General features: G+C 46.0%; 1 protein-coding gene across 5 annotated transcripts in view; it reads left to right on the top strand.

Moving 5' to 3' along the window:
* The window catches only part of SMARCA2 (SWI/SNF related, matrix associated, actin dependent regulator of chromatin, subfamily a, member 2), a 679721-nt gene that overhangs the window by 387898 nt on the left and 265518 nt on the right, over positions 1-26305 (top strand). For all 5 annotated transcript variants that reach the window (XM_030193821.1, XM_030193826.1, XM_030193822.1 and 2 more), the window contains exon 25: positions 14915-15078. In XM_030193821.1, the coding sequence (XP_030049681.1) occupies positions 14915-15078 (164 nt within the window). The remainder of the gene's footprint in view (positions 1-14914; positions 15079-26305) is intronic.

Genomic DNA, 26305 nt, shown 5'->3' with positions numbered 1-26305 from the left:
GGGAAACCTCCTCTGCCCATCTCTTTGTACTCTCCTCGTCCGATTGACAATGAGTTTTTTTTTATTTTTTCCCCCCACAGGCTAGAGAAATAACAAATTAACTAACAGACCATTAAACAGCATATCCCCAACCTGCATATCTTAACTTCACTGCACAGCAGGAACCGCTTCTGCCCAGCTCTCTGTTCTCTTCTCATATGCAGAGAATCCAGCCGACCATCTGCAACTCTTCCCACATCTTGTTCAATTAGTTCAGCATTGTAAACAACTTGCAGCTCGTTAAGTGTAGTGTCAGAGATAAGGGTGCCAGTCTTGTGATCATTTATGAGAAAACCAAGAGAACAGAGTAATGAAAGGTATAGGACTAAAGACACAAGGCCGTCCAAACGCTTGCCGAGCCCTGCTTGCAATTTACGTCTCTTGCTGAGGCCCCGCTGCTCCTCCTCCATACCTCCACGCTGCCTCCATTCCTCGATGCTCCTCGCGCATAAATTTGGTTCCCCGCCGCATCTGACAACTAAGCAGTTTTTCTTAGCTTAAATCTGAACAGTTTCAAAATCGCCACAGCGCTGTCCCACGCACCCACCGTGCCTCCAACACATTAGCGTCTGGTTTCCATTGAGCACGAGACCGCAGGCCGCCCACATCAGCTCCTATGGATCTGGAGGTAGCTTGTCCAGGAACGCTTGCAGCTCTTCCGGCTTAGTGAGAGTGATCGTGCGGTTGTCATGCGTAACTCTCACCCTGGCTGGGTACTGGAAAGCAAACTTAATTCCTTTATTGTATAATTTGGAGCAATATGGTGCCAAACGTTTCCTCTGCTCCGTTACTCTTACCGAGAAATCCTGAAAGAGTAGAATCTTAGCTCCTTTATATTCCAACATTTTCTGCTTTTTGAAAAGCTCCAAGATCCTAGCTTTGATCGCATAATTTAAGTACCTGGCAATAACAGGTCTCGCTCTTCCAGATTCCTCTCTGCGATTACCAATTCTGTGCATTCTTTCTACTTGAACACCTCCCGCCTTCGGTAACCAACTTTCGGTCAGCTCACGTAGGTCACTCTCAGGCACTGTTTCAGGGATTCCTATAATGCGCAAATTATTTCTGCGGCCCCTGTTGTCTTGATCTTCTACCCGGTCAAGGAGACTTTTAACCTGTGCCTCCAGCGTTCCTATCTGGGTTTCCGCTGCTGACAAAAGATCTTCCTGTGCCGAGATGCGCTCCTCCGCGTGTTGAATCCGCACCGCGTGTCCCGCGACGCTGTCTTTGATTTCTTCTACTCCCTCATGGAGTTTAGCCAGTTTGTCGTCCAAAAGCTGGGACAAATGCCTCATAGAAACTTGTACCATATCCTCTTGTATTCCTATTAGTGGTCCCGTTGGTGAGGGAGCCATGCTGGTGGGGGAAGCGGAGGAAGAAGAAGCCGAGGTCGCCATTTTCTTTGCAGCCACACTCAACTTTTCGCGTCTCTCTCGCAACGATTTCACCGGCATTCCCTCTCCTCTTCCCTCTCGATCTTTAAGTCCCTGCCGTTCCACACCACTCACCCGCAATTTGGTTTATTTTTCAGCGCGGAATGTCTGCATAAAACGTGCTTTTTGTAAAAGGGGAGAGGAGCCGAGCCAACAGGCGTCCGCTCAGGCTCTTACCATCACGTGACCCCCCCCATATATGCCATTATTCTAATCATTTACATGTACAATTGGCATGTGAATATTAGTGCCTACTATGTAGAATTGTCTTTGTAGATGCCCAAGTTTTTTCTGTGTGATTCATTATTGATTTGTTCAAATTCTTGGAGACTTGAGGCAAGGTCTGATTCTGGCTCAGGGCTCAGAGGATAAGCCAAGAGGAGGGAAAACAAGAGTAGTTCAGTAAAATAACAGTACTCTGAGGTCTGAGTAATTAATTTTCTTTTGGATGGCTTACCCGGGTGGAGTTGCACAGATGTATTGTGCTATAAGTAAGTTCTGGTACTGCCAGTTTCCTGCTTCTCTGTGTATTGCTGCAGTCTTGCTACGTGCTTTGGTGATCCAACTTGCTGCAGAAAAGTAGGAGACATACATTTGTTTTATAACAGTTTAATTAAGCCACTTCCATTCCTTTGTGGTCATGTTCAAGTGTACAGCACTGCGTACGTCTAGTAGCGCTATAGAAATAAGTAGTAGTAGGTCTCAGTATGGCTTTTAATCCACTGCATGCATTTGCATTCTGCCTCTCTCATTTCCGATAGGATGATAAATAGAAGATTTTCAGAAACATTCAGGTTTGAAAGTTTCAAATAATACAATAGACAGTATTATATATTGGCCCAAAATGTTTACTGTTTTGCAATGAAGAATTGACTATGATTTTTTTTTTTTTTTGCCATACACTGCCACGATGTCAGTACCTGGAATAGTTTCTGGTGTTGATACCTATGATTCTCTTGATTGTAATTGTAGGTCTTCAGCCTCTTTCAGGACAGTCACAATATGCTTCTCTTCTCTATACAACTGAAACAGAGAAAATGTTGATAGAAAATGACCAGTCTGTCTTCTTGTACCGATTGTGTTGTCACAGATCTTAGTTTGATAAATAGTTTTCTGCCTCCCCTCTTCTCTAAGGTTCCTCTCTTAGACTAAAATAACACAAAACCCTGCAAGATAACACAATAAAAGTTAAGCTCGCACATATCACGGGACCTCACAGTTGTCCATATGGGAGGGAAAGAAATTCAAAATAATAGGATCACAATCATTTTTTCTTTATGAATGTAGTATAGGGTGATGTGAAAAAGTTTCACCCTTCTTGATTTCCCCTATTATTGTTTATATATAGGGGGTGCGATATAGAGAGAGAAAGATGGAGATGTACAGGATTGTGAATGACACAGGAGCAGGTAATTGCGGTAAACTGCAGTAATCGGCAGTAAAACCACAGGAATGGGAAAAATTTCAAAGTTTTACCGCGGGTGCAAAAATAGGTTATTTTCCCGCCCCGCAGGAGCAGTAATAACCCCTGCACCTGTGGTACAACAGACACCTACCCATGGCGTAGTTTGGGGTGCGAGGGGGAGCATTGCCCACCCAAACGCAGGACTGGCGCAAAGCTGCAGGCAGCTCTTCCTGCCCTCAGCTCCCGGACAGGCTTCCTCTTTGTTCCTTCCTGCCCCCCTCACGTGCATTTAAACCTTTCATTTTCCTCGCAGCGACAGCAGTGAAGCACACAACACAGCGGGCTCGCCTCCAGCCTTTCCCTTCTCTCACTCAGTGTTCCACCTTCTTGCGATGATGTATTCCCTGTTTCCGCGAGGGCGGGACACTGTGAGGGAAGGGAATTGCTGGACATGGATGGATGAATGGAGGGGGCAGGGGAAAGAGCAAATTTGCTGGATATGGGTGGATGGAGGAGAGGGCAGGGGAGAATGGAGAGTTGCTGGACATAGATGGATGGAGGGGAGGAAAGTCAGGAAGGAGATGCACATGGATGGAGGGGAGGGAAGAGAGGAGAAATGCTGGACATGGATGGATTGGAGGGCAAGGAAGAGAGGAGAAATGTTGGACAAGGTGGAGGGAAGGAAAGCAACACCAGACTTTGTGGAGGAAGAGAGGGAGGGAAAGTGACACCGGACCTTGGAGGGAAGGAAGAAGGGAGGGAGGGAGAGTGACACGACCTTACAACGGGGAAGAGGAAGGAAGGGCATGGGGTATAGGGCCTTGGAAGCAAGGGAATGAAAGAGAGAAATGGATGGAGCTGGGGACTGATAGGGTGATGAGATCCAGTGGAGCGTAGATGAGGGTTAATAGGATGGGAGTGAGGGCTAAGGAAGTGGGTGAAAAAAGATAGGGGTTTAGGAGACTGGATATTAAGTGAGAGACAGAGGGAACAATGGTAAAAGCTAGTGTCTTGATGGTCAGACCTTGGCAGTGACCTTGGTTTCTGAGGGTATTTCCCAATTGATATTTATTAGTGTGTATTCACTACATTTGACCCTTTGAGATTGGGTTTGGCTGTTTTTCAGTTTTTGCAGTATTAGATTACCTTCAGATGTATCCCATCAGGCCCCATCGCTTTGTCTATGTTTAGTTTAGCTAGCTCCTCACAAACTCAGTCTTCTGAGAATCGGTCCTGGTCTACCATACATCCATCCCCATTTGCATTTGTTTTCTGCGGTCCTACTCCCGGCCTTTCATCCATGAACACAGAACAGAAGTAATTGTTAAGCCATTTAGCTTTATCCTTATCAGCTTCTACATATTCCTCCGCCTCAGCTATGAGCTTCACAATGCTATTATGGCACTTCCTCCTGTCACATGTCGTGTTCCCCAATTTTACTGAGTTGGCTACCTTTTCTTCCATTTACCTCTTTGCTTTCCTGACAGCTTTTCCAGCTTCTCTTAGCTTTTCCAGATATTTTTGCCCATCGACCTCTTTCTGAGTCCTCTTGTATTGTATGAAGGATAATCTTGCGTCCCTTACCTTTTCAGCTACTACATTTGAGAACCAGAGCAGTGTTCTTTTCCTCTTACTTTTATGTAATTTTCTAAAGGTTTGTCATCGTCAAAATGGCTCCTTTCAGTTTCATTCACTGCTGTTCTACTTCCTTCAGTTGTTCCTTCACTCTCGAATAAGCCCTCTACTCCTTTGTCTTAATATTAAACCACACCATTCGGTGATCACTGGATGCCAGATGATCTCCCTCCGTAACTTCAGAAACATTGTCTCTTCCATTACCCACTACTGAAACAAATCTTCTTGTAGAGAATCCAAGATCTCTTTGCTTCTAGACGACCCCGCAGCAGGGGACACCTCAATCGACGTCTGACATATTAAAATCGTCTAATAGTGTTACTTCCCCTTTCCTTGCTATCTTGTGAATGTCTTCAATTAAGTCCATTTCTTCTGAGTATGAAGATGACCTGTATATTACACCAATGTAATATTTTCCTTTTCCCACTTTCACCCACAGCACTTCTTCCTTATATATATATCCTGCAGTTATGTCAATGTAATATTATTCTTAACATATAATGCCACTCCACCCTTTTTACCTACCCTGTCTTCCTGAATAGATTATAGCCAGGTATATCTATATCCCAGCCATGGTTCTCTGTGAACCATGTCTCCGTGACTGCCACTAAATCCAAGTCTGCCTCTAGATCTAGACATTTGGTAACCATACTACGGGCATTGGTATACAAGGCTCTCCAGATCGTAAATCTAAATGCTTGGGTCTATACCTGTTGTTTTTAGAATGAATAAGGCACAAAAAGGTGCCTGAAATGACCAGATGACCATTGGAGGGAATCATTGATGACCCCCTTAGCCCCCCCCCCCAGTGGTCACTGACCCTATACTACCTCCAGAAAATGTGAATAAAAATAGTAACCAGCCTTTATGATGGCCTCAGATGTTAAAGCCAGGTCTCTTAGAGCAGCATGCAGGTCCCTGGAGTAGTCTAGTGGTCACTGTAGACAGGTGAACCCAGGCCCGTACCTCCCCCTATTTGATACACTTGTGGTGGAAGCTCTGAGCCCTCCAAAACTCATCAGAAACCCACTGTACTCATATATAGGTGCCCCCTTCACCCATAAGGTCTATTGTAGTGGTGTACAGTTGGAGATAGTGGATTTTGGAGGGCTTAGCAGATAAGATAAGGGAGCAACGGTGAGATGTGTACCTGTGAGCATTTATGTGAAGTCTACAGCGGTGCCTCCTAGAGCGCCCTATTGTTCTCCTGAGATGTCTTGGGGACCAATGTACTAAAAATGCGGGCCCCTTCTACATCCCAGTGGCTTGATTTTCTGCATTTTTCACTTGTGCAGGTTTTTCCCTAAAATGGCTGGAAAGAAACGCACAGAACACAAAAACTTGTTACAAATGGCATTTTCAAAAAATAAAAAAAAGATGTTTTGCAGTTTCAAAAATGTCATGTTTTCTATTCAGATTTGGGACATTTAGTTCAAAATGTTCAAAGTCCGACTTGGACATCATATCAAAAATGCCCCTCCATGGAAACCAGGGTAAACAAATAACATATTCCTTCATTTATTTGAGAAACAGTTACCCAACATCCGTATCACTTGTGAAAAAGTTAACTGCATCCTACTTGTAATAACTGGTTGCAATCACTTAATGAATTTGATATGAGTCTTTCACAGGGCTGTTGAGGAATCTTAGCTCGCTGTTTTTACAGAACTGCTTCAGTTCAGACACATTCTTAGATTTTTGTGCATCAGCTGCTCGTTTCGGGTCCTGCCACAGCATCTCCTTCAAAACTTTAATTTTCTTTCTCCTCAGCTATTTAGATGTAGACCTGCTTTTATATTTTGGATCACTATCTTGCTGCATAATGCAGTTACATTTCAGCTTCAACTCACAGACAGATGACTGGACATTATCCTTAACAATGTTCTGGTACAATTCAGATTTCTTGGTTACTTCAGTAATGGCAATTTTTCTAGGTCTTCAGGCAACAAAGAATCCCCCACCATTTTTAACTGTTGGTATGACGTTCTTACTGTGGAATGCTGTATTTGCTTTATGCCAGACATAATAGGACCTGTGTTGTCCAGAGAGTTCCACTCTTAACGCATCTACCCATAGAATATTACTCCCAAAGGCTTTGATCATCTAGATGTCTTTTTGAAAATGTGAGATGAGCATTGATGATATTCTTGGATAGCAGCTGTTTCCACCTTCCTACACTCCAATGAATCCCATTTTTGCCCAGTCTTTCTTATTGTAGAGTCATGAATGCTGACATTAGCTGAGGCTAGAGAGACCTGTAGTTCTATGGATGATGTTCTGGGGATGTTTTATGACTTCACGGATGAGTTGTCGCTGCACCCTTGGAGTAATCTTGGCAGAAGCAAGTAGCCAAAGTACCCCCAGTAATTTTGGAAGGGCAGCTACTTCTGGGAAGATTCACCATTGCCTTCTCCGTTTGAAGACAATAGCTCTCACTTTGGTTCGGTGCTGTAGGAATGGCTTTGTAACCATTTCCAGACTGATATATTTCAACAACTTTTTTCTCATCTCCTGGAATTTCATTTGATCGTACTGCGTGGTGACAATTTCAGTGTCATTGTAAGGTTCAATATATACTGAGGTTTAGATTCAACAGGACTGGCTGCATTCAGTCAGCTGAATCTAGTTTATTTATTTATTTATTTATTCATTGCATTTGTATCCCACATTTTCCCACCTCTTTGCAGGCTCAATGTGGCTTACAATACATTATGAATGGTGTAAATATATAAGAAAATAGACATTTAGTATTATAGAAGGATCTTGGGTAACAAGATGATGGTAAAACATGATAGTAGTGTAACAAGCAAATGTTATAAGACAATTCTGGTTATACATTTGTTGATCTTTGTGGTATGCCTTGTTAAAGAGATGGGTCTTCAGTAGTTTGCGGAAGTTAGTTAGTTCATAGATCATTTTTAAGTTGCACGGCAGTGCGTTCCAGAATTGTGTGCTCAGGTAGGAAAAGGTTGGCGCGTGCGTTAGTTTGTATTTTAGACCTTTACAGTTGGGGAAGTGAAGGTTAAGGAATGTGCGGGATGATTTTTTAGCATTCCTGGGTGGTAAGTCTATCAGGTCTGACATGTAGGCTGGGGCATCACCGTGAATGATTTTGTGAACTAGGGTACATATTTTGAACGCGATGCGTTCTTTAAGTGGGAGCCAATGTAGCTTTTCTCGTAGGGGTTTAGCAGTTTCATATTTTGTTTTACCAAGTATGAGTCTAGCTGCAGTGTTCTGAGCTGTCTGAAGTTTCTTGATTATTTGCTCTTTGCTGCCAGCGTAGAGTGCGTTGCCGTAGTCTAGATGACTAAGTACCATTGATTGTACCAGGTTGCGGAAGACGGTCCTTGGGAAGAAAGGTCTTACTCTTTTTAATTTCCACATTGAGTGGAACATCTTATAAATTACATTTGCTCAGTTAGTTGAATGAGTAACTAAGTGTACACTTTTTCTCATGGTGTGATATGGGTTTTGGACAAGTTTGTCCCTTAAATAAATTAAGTTGTAATTTAAAAACGGTGTGTTGTGTTGACTCAGGTTCCTTTTGTGACACATGGTACAATAGGAGGGGGAAAACTTCGTTGAAGTCATTATATATTATTCAATGCAAAAAATGTGATGAAGGGTGATGCAGTGGTGAAAGAAGTCAAAAATTATCAGCATGTATTTATCTTCATAGACTTGCTACAAAAACAATTGCAAGAAAAAATACAGAATGACAGCTTAGTAGGTGACAGTTTCTAGTGGAAGATAATTATAGGACACTTAATAATTTCACAAGAATGGAAAAATTTGTTATTGGAATGATCAAACACTTTGATACTAGCACAAAAGTACTCAATAGAAAACATCGGAATTGTGAGGTAGCTGAGACTTTATCAATCCAGGCTGTGGAACGACCAACTCATTCTGGGAGCAGTGAGGCATCGAGTGGGTCTCCACCTGTCTCGAGGCCTCCTGTTATGCAGGCCCCCCCGGGACCGAGCTTCGTCGGATCCAGCCCCGAGGAGATGTGAGGATTCCATGTCTTCCTCATCGGTACCAAGGAGTCTCGATGACGGGCGTTGAGCGAAGATGAAGAAGCACTGTCATCGTTATCCTTCGACACACGGTGCCGGGAGCTCCGGGGCGTCGAGGGATTCGGCGCCGAGGGGATCGCTCTCCCTCGATTCAGGAGGTGCCAATGCGTCGGTCTAGCAGCCCGGTACCTTCTCCCGAGCCTCGACAGATTCTGCCACCGGCTTCTATACCGACCCCGCAGCCTTGTCCAACAGCGGCTCTCGACGAGCGCATCAGGGCCCTGCTTCCAGAGCTTCTGGAAGGGTTACTGCGCCATTCTGCTTCTGTGTCGGGGGTGCTTGCACCTTCCGTACTGTCTGCTGCAGCAGTCTCTGGCCCTTCGCCTGCGGTGAGGTCCCCGACCTCGATGCCGCCTGCGTCATCGGTGTCGGCTGCCACCCAGATCGACTCCTCTTCGACGTCGTTGGAGTCCAGGCGGGCGTCGACTTCTCGGTACTGCCATCGAGGATGTCGTTCCTCAGCATTGAGGCAGGCTCAGTTTCGGACTGATCTGAGAGATGTCTTGTCCGATACTGAAGATGAGCGTTCGTGGGAGGAAGAGGAGGATCCCAGGTACTTTTCATCTGATGAGTCCCATGGGATTCCTTCTGAACCTTCCCCTCCACCAGAAAGGAGACTGTCTCCACCGGAGAGTATCTTTTACCTCCTTTGTCCAGGAAATGGCTTCGGCTATTCCTTTCCCTATGGAGGTTGAGGATGAGCCCAGGGCTGAAATGCTCAAGGTCCTGGATTATCCTTCTCCGCCTAGAGAGGCTGCAATGGCTCCTTTGCATAATGTACTGAAGGAAGACCTTACGCAAAACTAGTCGTTACCTCTGTCTAACCCCGTGATCCCAAAAAGAACTGAATCCCAATTTCGGGTCCACGGGGAACCTGGATTGATGAAGTCTCAGCTACCTCACAATTCCATGGTGGTAGACTCCGCTCTCAAAAGAGCCAAGAGTACTAGGGACTATGCCTCGGTGCCCCCAGGTAGAGAATCTAGGACCTTGGACTCTTTTAGGAGGAAGGCGTATCAGGCCACTATGCTCCCTGCCTAAATCAAGAGATACCAGCTCTTCATGAGCATCCACTTGCAGAACTCGATGAGGCAACTGTCTAGCTTGGTTGATGCACTCCCTCCGGAGCAGGCCGAGCCTTTTCGCCAGGTGGTCAGACAGCAGAAGGCGTGTCAAATTCCTTGCAGGTGTACGTTCGACACTTTTGATGTAGCATCCAGGATCACTGCCCTAGGTATAGTGATGCGCAGACTCTCATGGCTGCGTGTCTATGACCTGGATCATTCGGTCCAGCAGCGGATGGCGGATGTTCCTTGCCGGGGGGATAACCCTTTTGGTGAGAAAGTAAAGGATCTGGTTGACCAGCTCAAGAAGTACAATGATGCTATGGATTCTCTCTCCCACCGGGTGTCTTCTGCTACAACCTCCTCATTGAGGAGGTTTTTTGGAGGGAAAAGGAGTGCTCCCTATTCCTATGCTAGGCGTAGGTAGACTCCTGCTTCTCGGCAGCCTGTCCAGGCTCAGTCCCAGCGCGCGCCTAAGGCCTCTGTGGCTCCCCAGCAAAAGCAAGGAACGGGTTTTAGACTGACTCCAGTTCAGCGTACCCTCAGTAAAAGTGTCCATGCAGGACGACTTGCCAGTTGGGGGGAGATTGATATTTTTTCACCAAAGGTGGCCTCTCATAACCTCCTACCGGTGGGTTCTTCAAATAGTCCGGTTAGGATACACCCCCAATCTGGAATCCATACAGTTCCCAGCACAAACAAGAACTTGCAGAGGAACTCTCCGCTCTTCTACAGGCCCAAGCGGTTGAACCTGTTCCACCAGGGGAAGAAGGGCTGGGATTCTATTCCAGGTACTTCCTTGTGCAAAAGAAAACAGGGGGGATGCGTCCCATCCTAGACCTAAGGGCCCTGAACAAATTTCTAGTCCGAGAAAAGTTCAGGATTGTTTCCCTGGGCACCCTTCTTCCCATGATTCAGGAAAACGATTGGCTGTGCTCTCTGGACTTAAAGGATGCTTACACCCACATCTTGATACTTCCAGCTCACAGGAAGTATCTTTGATTTCGGCTGGGAACACAGCACTTTCAGTACCGTGTACTACCTTTTGGCCTGGCGTCTGCGCCCAGAGTGTTTACCAAATGACTAGCTGTAGTCGTAGCGTCGCTACGCAGACTGGGAGTGCATGTGTTTCCTTATCTCAACGATTGGCTGGTGACGAGCACCTCGAAGAAAGGTGCTCTGGAGTCCATGCGAATGACTATTTGGGTGCTAGAGCTACTGGGGTTCGTCATAAATTATCCCAAGTCCCATCTCACCCCAGTCCAAAAATTGGAATTCATTGGAGCCCTGTTGAACACTCAGACAGCTTGAGCTTATCTTCCCTAGGACTAGGGCGGACAACCTTCTGTCCCTGGTTCGAGCATCTCAGCAGGTCATGGCTCAGCAGATGTTGAGACTTCTGGGGCACATGGCCTCCACTGTTTATGTAACACCCATGGCACATCTACATACGAGATCAGCTCAATGGACCCTAGCTTCCCAGAGGTTTCAAGCTGCGGGGGATCTAGAGGATGTAGTCCAACTGTCCACCAGCTTTTGGAATTCTCTTCAGTGGTGGACGATTCGATCCAATTTGACCATGGGGCGACCATTCCAAGTTCCTCAGCCAGAGAAAGTGCTGACGACGGATGCATCTCTCTTGGCGTGGGGAGTTCATGTAGATGGGCTCCACACTCAAGGAGCCTTGTCCTTTCAGGAAAAAGGTCTACAGATCAACCTTCTGGAATTACGAGCGATCTGGAACGCTCTAAAGGCTTTCAGAGATTGGCTGCTCAACCAAGTAATCTTAATTCAGACAGACAATCAGGTTGCCATGTACTACACCAACAAGCAGGGGGGCACTGGATCTCACCCTCTGTGTCAGAAAGCTGTCCAGATGTGGCTTTGGGCATGCCGTCACGGCATGTTTCTCCAAGCTACTTATCCGGCAGGCATAAACAACAGTCTGGCCGACAGGTTGAGCAAGATAATGCAACTTCACAAGTGGTCACTGAACGTGGGCGTAGTCTGCAAGATCTTCCGAGCGTGGCGCACCCCCTCGGTGAATCATTTTGCCACTCAGATCAATCACAAGGTCCCTCAGTTCTGTTCTAGGCTTCAGGCCCACGACAAACTAGCATCAGATGCCTTTCTTCTGAATTGGGGAACAGGTCTTCTGTATGCGTATCCTTCCATACCTTTAGTAGGGAAGACTTTGCTGAAGCTCAAGTGAGACTGCGGAACCATGATCCTGATTGCACCCTTCTGGCCACATCAGATATGGTTTCCTCTTCTTCTGGAGTTGTCCTCCGAAGAACTGTGGAGATTGGACTGTTTTGCAACTCTCATCACTCAGAACGAGGGGTCACTTATACATCACAGGGACTGAAAAAACAGCCAATGAAAATCCCAAAGGGTTGTATGGAGTGATCATGCAACTAATAACAAGAATGTGGGTTTTACCCTCAGAAACCTAGGTTCCACCAAGGTCTGACCTACAGGACACTATTACCTATATAAGATTTTTGTGTCTGTGGTCTAGTCTCTTTCATAAGGTAAAAATTCCCACTTGCTTTCTACTGAAACTGTTGTTATTCAAACATTAGTTTCAAAATGTTACTGAAATCAGCAGTTGGGATATGGGGTTACCAAGCCAGCCAAATGAAAGCTAAGTTCATCCATGCTAAGCTGTAGCTTGAGAATTTGTGTTTACTCAGTAACATTTTGAAATTAATGTTTGAATAAGAACAGTTTCAGTAGAAAGCAAGTGGGAATTTTTACCCTATGAAAGAGACTAGACCACAGACACAAAATTCTTATATAGATAATAGTGTCCTGTAGGTCAGACCTTGGTGGAAGCCTAGGTTTCTGAGGGTAAAACCCAGTTGTATGATCACTCCATACAACCCTTTGGGATTTTGATTGGCTGTTTTTTTTCAGTCCTTGTTGTATTAGATTACAGAAGTAGAATTAACAGCCCATACTGTCTATTTGAATATGAATATTGAGTCACTTATACATCCCAACCTCCAGTCTCTGGCTTTCACGGCCTGGATGTTGAGAGCTTACAATTCGCCTCCTTGAGTCTTTCAGAGGGTGTCTCCCGAGTCTTGCTTGCCTCTAGGAAAGATTCCACAAAGAGGTGTTACTCTTTCAAATGGAGGAGGTTTGCCATCTGGTGTGACAGCAAGGCCCTAGATCCTCTTTCTTGTCCTACACAGACCCTGCTTGAATACCTTCTACACTTGTCAGAGTCTGGTCTCAAGACCCACTCCGTAAGGGTTCACCTTAGTGCGATTAGTGCTTATCACCACCGTGTAGAGGGTAGACCTATTTCTGGACAGCCTTTAGTTGTTCGCTTTATGAGGGGTTTGCTTTTGTTAAAGCCCCCTGTCAAACCACCACCAGTGTCATGGGATCTCAACGTCGTTCTCTCCCAGCTGATGAAAGCTCCTTTTGAGCCACTGAATTTCTGCCATCTGAAGTATTTTACCTGGAAGGTCGTTTTCTTTGTGGCTGTTACTTCAGCTCGTAGGGGCAGTGAGCTTCAGGCCTTGGTAGTGTGTGCACCTTATATCAATTTTCATCACAACAGAGTAGTCCTCCGCACGCACCCTAAGTTCCTGCCAAAGGTGGTGTCGGAATTCCATGTTAACCAGTCAATTGTCTTGCCAGCATTTTTTCCCCGTCCTCATACTCGCCCTGGCTAAAGCAGTTTGCACACCTTGGACTTCCAGAGAGCATTGGCCTTTTACGTGGAGCGGACCAAGCCCTTTAGACAGTCCGCCCAGTTGTTTGTTTCTTTTGATCCCAACAGGAGGGGAGTCGCCATCGGAAAATGCACAATCTCCTATTGGCTATCAGGTTGCATATCCTTCACTTATGCCCAAGCTGGGCTGACTCTGGAGGGCCATGTCACGGCTCACAATGTTAGAGCCATGGCTGCAACAGTGGCTAACTTAAAGTCAGCCTCCATTGAGTAGATTTGCAAGGCTGCAATGTAGTCATCAGTCCACACATTCACATCTCACTACTCCCTCCAGCAGGATACCCAACGCAACAGTCAGTTTGAGCAGTCGGTGCAGCAGAATCTGTTTGGGGTTTAGAATCCAGCGCCACCCCCCTAGGCTCATTTTTGTTCTGTTCCAGGCTGCACTCTCAGTTAGTTGTTTATGGTTTCAGGTCAGTCTATGTTATGTCCTCGCCGCTGTGAGGCCCGGTTGACTAATGTTCATTGATTTGAGTGAGCCTGGTTGCTAGGGATATCCCACATGTGAGAACAAGCAGCCTACTTGTCCTTGGAGAAAGCGAAGATATATACCTGTAGCAGGTATTCTCCGAGGGCAGCAGGCTGATTGTTCGCACAAACCCACCCACCTCCCCTTTGGAGTTGTTGTTTGTTTTTTATTTGCTTTTTGATTAAACTGAGCGGGAACGCTCACGTGATGGGTGGGAAGTTGTCCATGCATGTGCGGAGCACACGGTTCGCATGCCAGAAGGCTCTAGCAAACTTTTAAAATTTTTTGCTTGCAAAATTGCCAATTCCCGGGCCGACGTGGACGTCGACACATGTCAGAACAGTCAGCCTGCTGCCCTCGGAGAATACCTGCTACAGGTATGTATCTTCGCTTTTCACTCAACTAATAGTTATGCTCTGGAACTCGCTACAGGTGGATGTGGTAACAGCAGTTAGCATGTCTGAGTTTAAAAAAGGTTTAGACAAGTTCCTGGAGAAAATTCCATAGTCTGCTATTGAGATAGACACGGGGAAGCTACTGCTTGCTCTGGGATTTGTAGCATGGACCATCTAGCCCAGTATCTTGCTTCACACAGTGGCCAATCCATTTCATAAGTACCTGGCAGAAACCCAATTAGTAGCAACATACCATGCTACCAATCCTGGGGCAAGCAATTGCTTTCCCCATGTCCATCTCAATAACAGATTCATGTTTGAATCATAGGAATTAGTTCTAAGTCAGATTTGTACCTGTTATTGGGGGGAGATAAGGTTTTTTTTGGATGCAGAGAATGTGTACATTTAATTAATAAGTACTGCCATACTGTATCAGATCAAAGGACCATGAGGGTCAGGTATGCAGTTTGTCACATATGGGGAGCATTGTCCATCAGGTGTGTCCTGACTGAAAAAAGGTTGAGAACCACTGGTATAGACAGATATGTTTGTTCTTGCCAGTAATCTACATATATGATTTTCTTTCCTCATAAGTTCCATTAAATTGTTGACCTGAGTGAAAAAAAATACCTTTTGTGTTTCAGGTACAACAAAGTCAGAAGATCGTGCTGCTCTACTGAAGAAATTTAATGAAGAAGGTTCACAATACTTCATATTTTTGTTAAGTACAAGAGCGGGAGGGCTGGGGCTGAATCTCCAGGCAGCAGATACAGTCGTAATCTTTGACAGTGATTGGAATCCTCACCAGGTTAGCAGAGAGCAGAGGGAGGGTGTTTTTTGTTTTGTTTTTTAACTTTCCATAGTTTGACACTAGTAATGACATTTTAGTCAATCCTGTTCCTTATCTTAGATTCTTTCCAAGTTGTGATATCTTTTACCTTTTATTTGATCTAATATGGAGTTTGTAGAATGTCTTTCTTGTCCATCAAAGGATGATCTGTTATTGTTTATAGCAAAGCAAAATGTATAAACAAAAGCACACATTGGGTGTAGTTTTATAAACGTTTTTATAAAATTTTCCCACATTATTCCCCCCCACCCCCCCCATTCTAAAAAGATCACCCAAATTTGGGCATGGATCCCAGATCGGCACCCAAAATGATTAGTTAATAATAGCCTTCAATGATTTAATTATTGAAGCTAACAAGCACTTATTTGGCACTAATTATGATTTGGGCACCAATCTGGCTACATGCTATTTTATAACAATGAGCGCCTAAATTTGATTGAATGAGCGCGTAAATAAGATTGAAGGGGGGCAAACTCAAGAAAAATGTCAGGAAGTATTTCTTCACGGAGAGAGTGGTGGATGCTTGGAATGCCCTCCCGCGGGAGGTGGTGGAAATGAAAACGGTAATGGAATTCAAACATGCGTGGGATAAACATAAAGGAATCCTGTTCAGAAGGAATGGATCCTCAGGAGCTTAGCCGAGATTGGGTGGCAGAGCCAGTGGTGGGAGGCGGGGCTGGTGGTTGGGAGGCGGGGATAGAGCTGGGCAGACTTATACGGTCTGTGCCGGGGCTGGTGGTTGGGAGGCGGGGAAAATGCTGGGCAGACTTATACGGTCTGTGCCGGGGGTGGTGGTTGGGAGGCGGGGAAAATGCTGGGCAGACTTATACGGTCTGTGCCAGAGCTGGTGGTGGGAGGCGGGGCTGGTGGTTGGGAGGCGGGGATAGTGCTGGGCAGACTTGTACGGTCTGTGCCCTGAAGAGGACAGGTACAAATCAAGGTAGGGTATACACAAAAAGTAGCACATATGAGTTTATCTTGTTGGGCAGACTGGATGGACCGTGCAGGTCTTTTTCTGCCGTCATCTACTATGTTACTATATTATTCAACTCAAAAAAGGGGGTGTGGTGTGCCCATGGGAGGGGCATGGGCAGGTCAGGGACATTCACAAAAGGTACAGGTGGTGTTAAAGAATAGCAGGAATTTTCACTCAATTTGCATGCCAAGATTTACACCAGTTTTTAGCTGGTGTAAGTCCTCTCACCAAAGTTGAGTGCCGAATTTGACACCCAAAGTTGAGCGCCAAATTTAATGCTCAACACTATAATATAAAAAGTGCTCATCCTGAAGCACACTTTATAGAATAATGTTGAGCACCAAATTTTCAGTGCCATTTATAGAATATGTCCCTACTAGCCGTTGAGCCCGTAAAAACGGGCTAGTATAGGGGGGGGGGGGGGGTTGAAAGCCCCCCCCCCCCGGAGTCGCTGCCCCTCCGAGGTCACCGCTACGCCCCCCCCCCCCCCCCCCCGGAGTCGCCGCCACCCCTCCACCCGGGCCGGGCCCTTGCTTCGCTATAGAAACAGCGCGGGAACGCAGCACACAGCTCAGATGAGGGCGGGACACAGACAGGGAAGGAAGGCCGACGGCAGCTCAGCTGTGTGCTCCGTTCCCATGCTGTTTCTATAGCGGAGCGAATGCCTGGCCCGGATGGAGAGTGGGTGGCGGCGGCGACCTTGGGGGGGGGGGGGGAAAGCGGTAGCGACGGCGGTTTCATCCCTCCCCTTGCGCAGTAGAGACCCTCTCTGTCCCGCCCCCATCATCACGTATTGACGCGGGGGCAGAACAGAGAGGGTCTTTACTGCGCATTTGCGAGTGAGTTCGGTCACTCGCCGTTTATATGTTTGATATGTGCATATAAGTATATGTGACATCAAGATAGTGTGTACTTGGATGTCAGGAGTGTAGTTTTGTTGGAACAGAGCCCAGGTGTAGCTTTGTTGGAACAGAGCTAGAGTTGTGATGTATCTGCACGTTTCATAAAATATGTGAGCATACATGTAGAGTGCATGCATACATTTATACCTGCTTCGGAACAGTGTGTGTTAGCACTTGCGTGCAGTTGGGGCTGGTTCTAGGTGCCTGTATTGCCTTTATAATATAGCAGTGTTCTCCTCAGGATCTTTTGAATGGATGCAGCACCTGCTAACTTCACAGAAAATTTTATAATACTGCTCATTCTCTGAGGATAAGCAGGCCATAAGTATTCTCACACTTGGGTTGACGTCATCTGACGAAGCCCGGTGCGAACACTGCCTAGCATTTATACTATTAAAAAATTCTAGCAGCATACCACCGCACATGTTGATGTGGGTTTTACCTTGATTTCTCTCACTTTCTCCATAGGCCTGAGCGTCGACCTGGATTTGATCCTTGCCCCTTTTTGATGCTCAAGATTGAGGAATTAGTGGCCATGATTCTTTTCTCGAGTCTAAGAAGATTCCCAGTGGCTTCAAAAGGTGGACCCAAAGTATTTGGGTGACTTCTGCCATGGCACACAATTGGTGCATCAGGTGACTTCGGCCTGACCACCAGCCTGATTATTGTTCTCTTTTAAAATTCAGCTGAGGTCACAGAGGGCACATCATGTCCAGCAGGAGAAACGTTTTGGCTTCTCAAAGGCTGGTCCATCGACATCGGCACCTGAAGCATCAACTTCAGTGGCTGCCCAGACTTCTGCTGAGAGTGCATGGGCGTTGAGGAGGTTTCCACCTCCCTCAACATCGTGTGCTGATAATAGGCCCCGGGACCGGTCAGCATCAGATTTGACACTGAGGATGCATATAGGTTCGACAACATCCTGATCGATGCTGAGGGGCCGCAATGCTGAGCATAGAGGGAAAACCCAAGGAAAGAACAAAGCGAAGGTGACAAGATGGATGACGCCAAACAAACTTCTACTGGACTCAGAAAAAAGTTCATAGCAAGAGTTTATTCTTAAAAAACTGGACTCGACACGACGTCCACTTTCTTCTGTGTTTGCCGAGCATAGAGGGAAGCCAAATAAGCACAAGCATCAGTCCCCTTTGAAGTATGGTGCTGGGAGCACTGGGACATAAGCATCGCCAGTATCTAAGAAGCACTGGCACTGAGAGGATAGCTCCCTCTTTGGTGGAGGTGCTGGTGTGTCAGTCTTCGAACAGCCAGGTTTCCGCTTCCAGTTAGATACTGGCTCTTTCACATGCTAGGCAGGTTACCGCTTCTGGTTAGATACTGGCTCTTTTTCAGGCTATCTCAGAACCAGCTCCCCTTCCTTTGCCAATCCCTGCCCTCTATGAGCAGTACCAGGCCATGCTCATGGAGGAGAGAGTGCAGATGTTTCATGCCGCTTGGGCATCGAGGACGCTTGCGCCAGCTGTGGCTCAGCATCAATTCCTTCCTGTGGCCCCCACTCTGCCTGTGGAGTGGTCTTAGACACCTATGTCTTGGTGGGTGTTGACATTGACCCGTGAGGTACCGCTCTCTACATCGAGGGAGGAAGCTTTCCCCGGAGTCCCTTGGCACCCTCTGGGGTGCAGACATGTTTTCACTGAGCCGGAGCAGGCACAGACTTACTCTGTCCATATGGAGCATTTTGAGGAGTTGGATATGGACTACTCATTGGAGTTGGATGAAGATCCACATTTCTTCTCAGAGAAGGAGTCATATGCAGAACCTTCTGACCCCTCCCTTTCTCCACGGGAAAGTCTCTCATTCACAGGTTTTGTGAAGGAGATGGCTTTGGCCATCCCATTTAAGTTGGAGATGGAGTAAGAGCCTAGGGCAGAGATGTTATCTGTCCTGGACTATTGAATCCCCTCCTAGGGAAGGGGGTCACAGCTCTGTTACACCATATCATTAAAGATGCACTAACGAAGAATTGGGAATCTCCCTTCTCAGTGCATTTGGTACCAAAGAAGGTGGATGCTCAGTATCATATCCAGAAGGCTCCCTGATTCGAGAGGGCGCAATTGCTCCACCACTCTCTGGTGGCCTACTCCACTCTCAAACAAGCCAGAAGTTTGAGGATTCATGCCTCGGTTCCCCCAGGTAGAGAGGCTCAGACTCTGGATTTGTTTGGGAGAAAGGTTTATCAGGCCTTGATGCTATTAACCTCATCCAGTCCTACCAGCTCTACACAAGCATATACTTGAAGTCTTTGGTGCGCCATACACTCAATCTCGTGGACTTGCTTCCTTGGAAGTAGACTGCAGAGCTTCCCCAGTTGGCCATCAAACTGCTGGTGTGTTGGCAATATCTGGCCAGGGGTGCTTATGATACTTTTGATGTTGCATCCAGACTCTCTACTATGAATGTGGGGATGCGCAGACTCTCATGGCTGTACGTCTCAGACCTGGAACCAGATGTTCAGGAGAGGTTAGCGGATGTACTGTGCTAAGGAGACCATCTTTTTGGAGACAAAGTGGAGGAGGTTTCATACCTTATCAAGAAGCATACTGACACCATTCAGTCCCTCTGTTGGCAGCCCCCAGCTTACTCCTCCTCCATTTGGAGGTTTTCGACTAGACCTAGGCGGCAAACTTATTACTCTCAGGTGTAGGTTTCCACCACTTTCCCACTCTACCCAGCAGCCCCAGCCCCAATTCTCCTGGCCACATCAGTCTAACTCTCAGAAGGCCCAACTGGCTCCCGAGTCAAAGCGAGGGACAAGCTTTTGACTGGCTCCAGGAGAGCACAGCCCCCATCCAAGTAACCATCCTGGATGATGTACCTGTGGGATGGAGGCTGAATTTTTACCATCAAAAGTGGCCCCTTATAATCACGGACTAGTGGGTTCTTCAAATAGTCCGCTTCAGTTATGCACTTCATTGGCATCAAAAGCCAGCAGCTTGCTCAATGAGAGTGTCTTACATCTGCTCTCAGCGTAAGCATGTACTTGTAGAGAAAATCCCCTCCCTTCTACAGGCCAAAGCAGTTGAACCTGTGCCACTTGGAGAAGAAGGGAGGGGATTCTATTCTAGGTACTTCCATGTGCCCCCAAAAATGAGGGAGTTTTGTCCCATCCTAGACCTACTGGCCCTGAAAAAATTCTGATAAAAGAAAAGTTCAGAATGATTTCCCTGGGCACCGTTCTCCCCGTGGCTATGCTCTCTGGACTTAAAGGATGCCTATACCCAAATTTTTATACTTCCCAGCTACAGAAATTGTCTTAGATTTTGGGTAGGGAAGCACCACTACCAATATTGCGTTCTGCCTTTTGGCCTCATGTCGGCTCCAAGGATCTTCACCAAATGTTTAACAGTAGTTGCAGCATTGCTGCGCAGACTGTGAGTTTGTGTTTCCCTATCTGGATGATTGGCTGGCCAACAGCACTTTGCAGGAAGGAGCACAGGAGTTGGTGAGGAGAACTGTTTGGGTGGTGGAGCTCCTAGGGTGTGTCATAAACTACCCCGTTTCACCATCTCCCAGCTCGGCGATTGGAATACATAGAAGTTGTAATGCTTTCCGCAAGGAGAGGTGAGCCCTTGTACTCGATGAGGGCAACCCCTCACCGGGCTGTCGGTCAAAACCCCGAGTTCCCCCTGTGTCTCCCACTGTTCCCCAGGGGTTGAGCCCCTGAGTGCGAGTAGCCAACAGCAGAGAGAACAAAGTCCAGCACAAAGTCCACAGGGTTAGACCAGGCAGCAGAGAACAGAAGATCCAGGGACAGGCAGTGGTCAGTACCAAGCAGCAGACAATAGCAGATCCGGGAACAGGCAGAGATCAGTACCAGGCAGCAGTCAGTAGCAGATCCAGGGACAGTTAGAGGTCAATACCAGGCAGTGGTCAATAGCAGATCCAAAAGCACTGCAACTAAATCAGTGAACTGAGTAGAAGCCGAAGCATGGAAGGACCGAGGGCAGAGTCTTAAATAGTGTAGAAATTAGGCCCAAACTAGCACAGCTGAAATCAAGATGGCTGCCCCCATCGGTGACACCCTACCCCAAATATGGGCATCCTTCCTGAAGCTGCCCTACTCCAAGATGGCTGCCATAACTTAAGCTGCCCCCTACTAAGATGGCCGCCCAAACCTGGAACAAGCCCAAAACCAAGATGGCCGTCCGATCCTCCAGTGCCCATACTCTGCATAGACAGGGAACGTGACAGGAGTCTTGCTCAATATGTTATAAACTTGGGCCTTTCTGGCACTGGCTAGAGCATATACTTTGATAGCTCTCGCCTCACAGGTCTGGAACAGCAAGCAGGGCACAGCTCGGCAGATGTTGAGATTATTAGGCCACATGGCCTCTGCAGTGCATGGCACTCCCATGGCTCACCTCCATTTGAGAGATGCCCAAAGAACTCTGGTTTCCTAGTGGTCTCAAGCCAGATGAAACCTAGCGGATGTCATTCCAAGTTCCTCTAGAGCTTTTTCAGTCCCTCCTCTGGTGGACAGTTCGGATCAGTTTGGCTGTTGGACTTGTATTCCAAATTCCACCTCCTCAAAAGGTGTTGACAAAGTATACACCCACCCTGGGATGGGGTGTTCATGTGGATGGGTTTCACACTCGAGGATGGTCTGCACAGGAAACAGATCTCCACATCAACCTTTTGGAGCCAAGGACTATTTGGAACGCTCTATAGGCTTTCAGAGATCAGCAATAGAACCACATTGTTCTCATTCAAACTGACATTTTTTAATGTATTCTGTGAGCAAGCAGGGGAGTATGAGAATCTTATCCTTTGTGTCAGGAGGTGGTACGGATGTGGTAGTGGGCCCTTCTTCACAGGATGGTACTATGAGCAACATGCCCAGCTGGCAAGTACAATAGCCTGGCAGACAGGTTGAGCAGAGTAGTGCAACCTCACGAGTGCGCTCTCACCATAGGCATAGCCTGCAAGATCATCCGAGAGTGAGGCACTTCTTGGTGGATCTTTTCACCACTCATCTCAACAAGAAGGTCCCTCACTTCTGCTCCAGGCTCAGATCACACGGCAGACTAGTGTCAGATGCCTTTCTCCTTCATTGGGAGGATGGTCTTCTGTATGTGTATCCTCTGATACCTCATAGAGAAGAATTTGCTGAAACTCGGGCAAAATTAGGGAGTAGGGTTAAATGGTCAGTATTCTCAATGGAGAGGGGTAGATAGTAGAGTTCCCTAGGGGTCTTTGCTGGGTCTACTACTTTTTAACATATTTATAAATGATCTAGAGATGGGAATAACTAGTGAGTTAATTAAATTTTGCTGATGATGCAAAGTTATTCCAAGTTGTTAAATTGCAAGAGGACCTTACGAGCCAGGGAGACTGGGCTTCCAAATGTCAGATGGCATTTAATGTGAGCAAGTGCAAAGTGATACATGTGGGAAAGAGGAACCCTGATTATAGCTACGTGATGCTAGGTTCCATATTAGGAGTCACCGCCCAGGAAAAGGATCTAGATGTCATTGTTGATGATAGGTTGAAACCCTCTGCTCATTGTGCAGCAGCAGCTAAGAAAGCAAATATACTGCTAGGAATTAGGAAAGGAATAGAAAATAAAAATGAGAATATGATAATGCCTTTGTATTTCTTCGTGGTATGACCACACCTCGAATACTGTGTGCAGTTCTGGTCAATGCATCTCAAAAGAGATATTGCAGAATTAGAGAAGGCACAGAAAAGGGCGACAAAATTTATAAAGGGGATGGGATGACTTCCCTATGAGGAAATGCTAAAGCATCTAGAAGAGATGACTGAGGGGGGAGATATGATAGAGGTGTTTAAGATACTGAGTGGAGTGGAACGGGTAGATGTGAATCACTTGTTTTTACTCTTTTCAAAAATACAAGGACTAAGGGGCATCATAAAGTGAAGCTACTAAGTAGTACATTTAAAACAAACTGGAGAAAATATTTCTTCACTCAGTGTGTAATTAAACTCTGAAATTCGTTGCCAGAGCATGTGGTAAAAACAGTTAGCAGGGTTTAAAAAAAGGTTGGATAATTTCCTAAAACAAAAGTCCATTAGCCATTATTAAGATGGACTTGGAAAAATCCACTGCTTATTTCTAGGATAAGCAACATAAAATACGGTTTACTCTTTTGGGATCTTGCCAGGTACTTGTGATCTGGATTGGCTACTGTTAGAAACAGGATACTGGGCTTGAGGGACCCTTCAGTCTGTTCCAGTATGGCAGCACTTATGTTCTAAGGCACACATGCAAGTGCATTATAAGCTTTCAGAAGTGGAGGAAATGTATCCTGCTGTCCTCAGAGAATACCTGCTACAGGTAAGTAATTTTGTTTTCCTTAGCGTCCCTCCGGACCGGACCAGGATTGGACTGATGGGTTGTGCTCGCCTACCAGCAGGTGGAGACTGAGAAAAAACTCTGACTAGAGAGCCAATAGGAGCCCTGGCCATGTGACCTTAGCCCCAGTATTTTCTCAGTCTCCCAGCAGGTAGGAAGCGAGCCCTTTAGTCTCTTTCTTTCTCTTTCTCTTTTAGAGGTTAATAATAAGAACAACTGTGCTACCTCTTCTGTGCCTAGGAATTCTCTGTTAGACGCTGGTCAGGCAGGGATTTCTTTTCCTTTCTTGTTTCCTTTCTTTACAGCCTCTGGGGGTGTTAAACTCGGGTGTCCCCCTTCCTCCCCATCTCCCATACGTGGCTGGGAAGGACTACCCTTTGTTTAGAAAGGTGTATGTCTTTGGGAGAGGCAGCCACTATAGAAAGTTAAAACTTAGAAGCATTTTAAAGAGCAAGCTAAATCACAAGCAGGCAGCTCGGTGTTTTTCCCCATTACTTTAACGAGCAGGCAGCTCTGGTTGCTGTTTTGGGTGTCTATATTATCTAGCTGTTAAAAAAAAAAAAAAAAGAGGCAGCAGTAATTTGGAGGAGTTTTCTTGGCTGGTTATTACTCTTCCTTCCGTTTTTTTTTGGGTCAGTTTTAATTTTAGCGGTTTGTTCGGCGGAGCAGGGCTTCAAGAAAACAAAAAAGATTTTGGCGTGAATCGGGTACGCGCGTGCACGCGCATTACCGTCATGTCCGAGAAGCTGAGACGCTGCGCTGTATGCCAGCGTCGGGGGATCTCCTCTTCCGGCTCCTGTAAATATTGTACACCGCTGGGGGGTGCGTCGGGACCTTCCCTTTCGCCGTCTTTGGGGCTTCAGTCGTCAGCCCAGAGTCCCTCGCCGTCGCGGTCTGCTGTAGCAGTTCTGGACGGGTCAGGTGCACCTCCGGATGCCGCTCCCGCGAATTCGGCAAGTGCGGCGCCCATTTTGTTTGTTTCCCGCTCCGTCGCTATCGTCGCCACGGCGGTAAGTGTTTTTATTTGGGTGTAGAGAGCTCCATTATGCAGGAGAGGCTAAAGCATGTTTTTTTGTCAGCGCTGGAGTTGTTTTCTATATTGCAGCCTGCTCCTTCAGAACGCAGTGCTCTGTGTTGTGTGGCGCTCCACGCAGTGCTCTGTGTTATGTGTGGCGCTCCGTAATTTAAATCTACAACGAATTATACGAATGAGAACAGAAGAACACATTTATGCACTCCATTTGCACAAATGGTTTGAGGCTGCTTGCTCTGTATTCCAGGATTATTTTTCTCTCTGGTTTCCCAGTGTTGCGGTTACCATATTTCTTCTTTTTCTGCCTTGAGTCTATGTAAATTCTGCAAGGTTGTAATTTCAGTTTTGACAAGGTTATGATTTTAATTTTTGTATGCACAGAGTTTGTTCCTTTTAAGCATTTCTCTCATTGGCTGTAGTATTATACAGTGTTTTTTTCAGAATTTAAGAATTTTTCTCTATAGGCATAGAGTAGATTGTTTTTGATGCCAAATATATATATATATATATATATATATATATATATATATATATATATATATATATATATATAAGCTCTCTCATATTCTCTGGGGGACTGCCCTGTCTATCAAGCTCCCAATCACTCAGCTGCAGGCATGCTTGGTTCATGTCTTCCCTTCTTTTCCAACTGTCTTGAACCCTCTCATATTTCATTTTGGCTTTCTTCTGGTAGTTACAGGACAGATGACCACTTAGAGAATGAGGTCACTTTTTCATTTTGCATATTTCCTCCTTAAAGATAGTGGAAGGTTCTCAAACCATCTAATTGGGTTTTTATCTTTGCTATCAGTTCAGCATTGGCAGATGGTAAACTTTCTGGTTTGGTCCAGTATGCCTATACATACCATCTACTATCCCTTCCTCTTCCTTAGAGATCTTATGTTCTTGTCTCCAGTTTTCTTGAATTTAGACACAGTATTGTCTCCTCCACTTTCGCCAACAGGCTGTTGTGCTAATTCACCACCTTTTCTGTTAGCAGGATTTACCTCAGAATGGTAACATAGTAGATGATGGCGGATAAGGATCTAATAGTCAATGATTGGTGCTCTACAATTCTTGCTATAATATCTTATTTCCTTTCAAGTATTTCCCTTGATGGCTATAGTATTCTACGGTGTTTTAGAAACTTAATAAATTTTTTCTCTGACATAGGGTGCATTGTTCAGAGGCCATGGGGATCTATAGCTCTTTCGTATTCCCTGAGGGACAGTCCTGGCTACTAAGCGCCCAATTTTGTAGCTGCCTTTGAGGGCATGCTTTATTCATATTTTCCCTACTTTTCCAACTGTCGTGAACCTCTCATTTTTTCATCTTGGCTTTTTTCTGGTAATTACGGAACATATGACCACTTAGGAAATAAGGTCATTTATGGTTTTTTCTTTAAATACCGCATTAACAGTTTGTAAACATCCTGGTTTTTGTCCGGTATGCTCGTTCATAGCATCTATTATCTCTTCCTTAGAGATCTTATATTCTTGTCTCGAACTTTCTTGAAGTCACATACGGTCTTGTCTCCATTGCCTTCACCAGAAAGTCTGTGGCACAAAATTTCACCACTTTTGTCCGTTTCACATGTTTTTCCTTTTCATTTTCATTCTATGCACCTTCACTCCACAGCTTCCTTTCAATTGGCAGGGATTCTTTCACTTCCTGTGCATTTTTGCTATCAGTACATGAGTTTTGTCATACGGGGAAAGACTAAGAGTCCATCAAGCCCACCATCCTGTTCTCAGTTGTGGTCCATACAGGTTGCAAATACCACATTCATCTCGGTACATCTCAGTACATCTCAGTATGGGAGGAGAAATGACCATGATACGAGGATGTTGAGAAGCTCCTCATTACCAGTTTTCTTGCCCAGCTCTTCGGTCTAGCGGCGGCTCCGCACACTTTCACTTAAGTTATGGTCGTAGCAGCGGCGC

Source organism: Microcaecilia unicolor, chromosome 2, assembly GCF_901765095.1.
Source record: "Microcaecilia unicolor chromosome 2, aMicUni1.1, whole genome shotgun sequence".
Lineage (NCBI taxonomy): Eukaryota > Metazoa > Chordata > Amphibia > Gymnophiona > Siphonopidae > Microcaecilia > Microcaecilia unicolor.
Note: the sequence above shows the minus strand (reverse complement) of the source record. Positions and strands in the feature narration are given on the sequence as shown.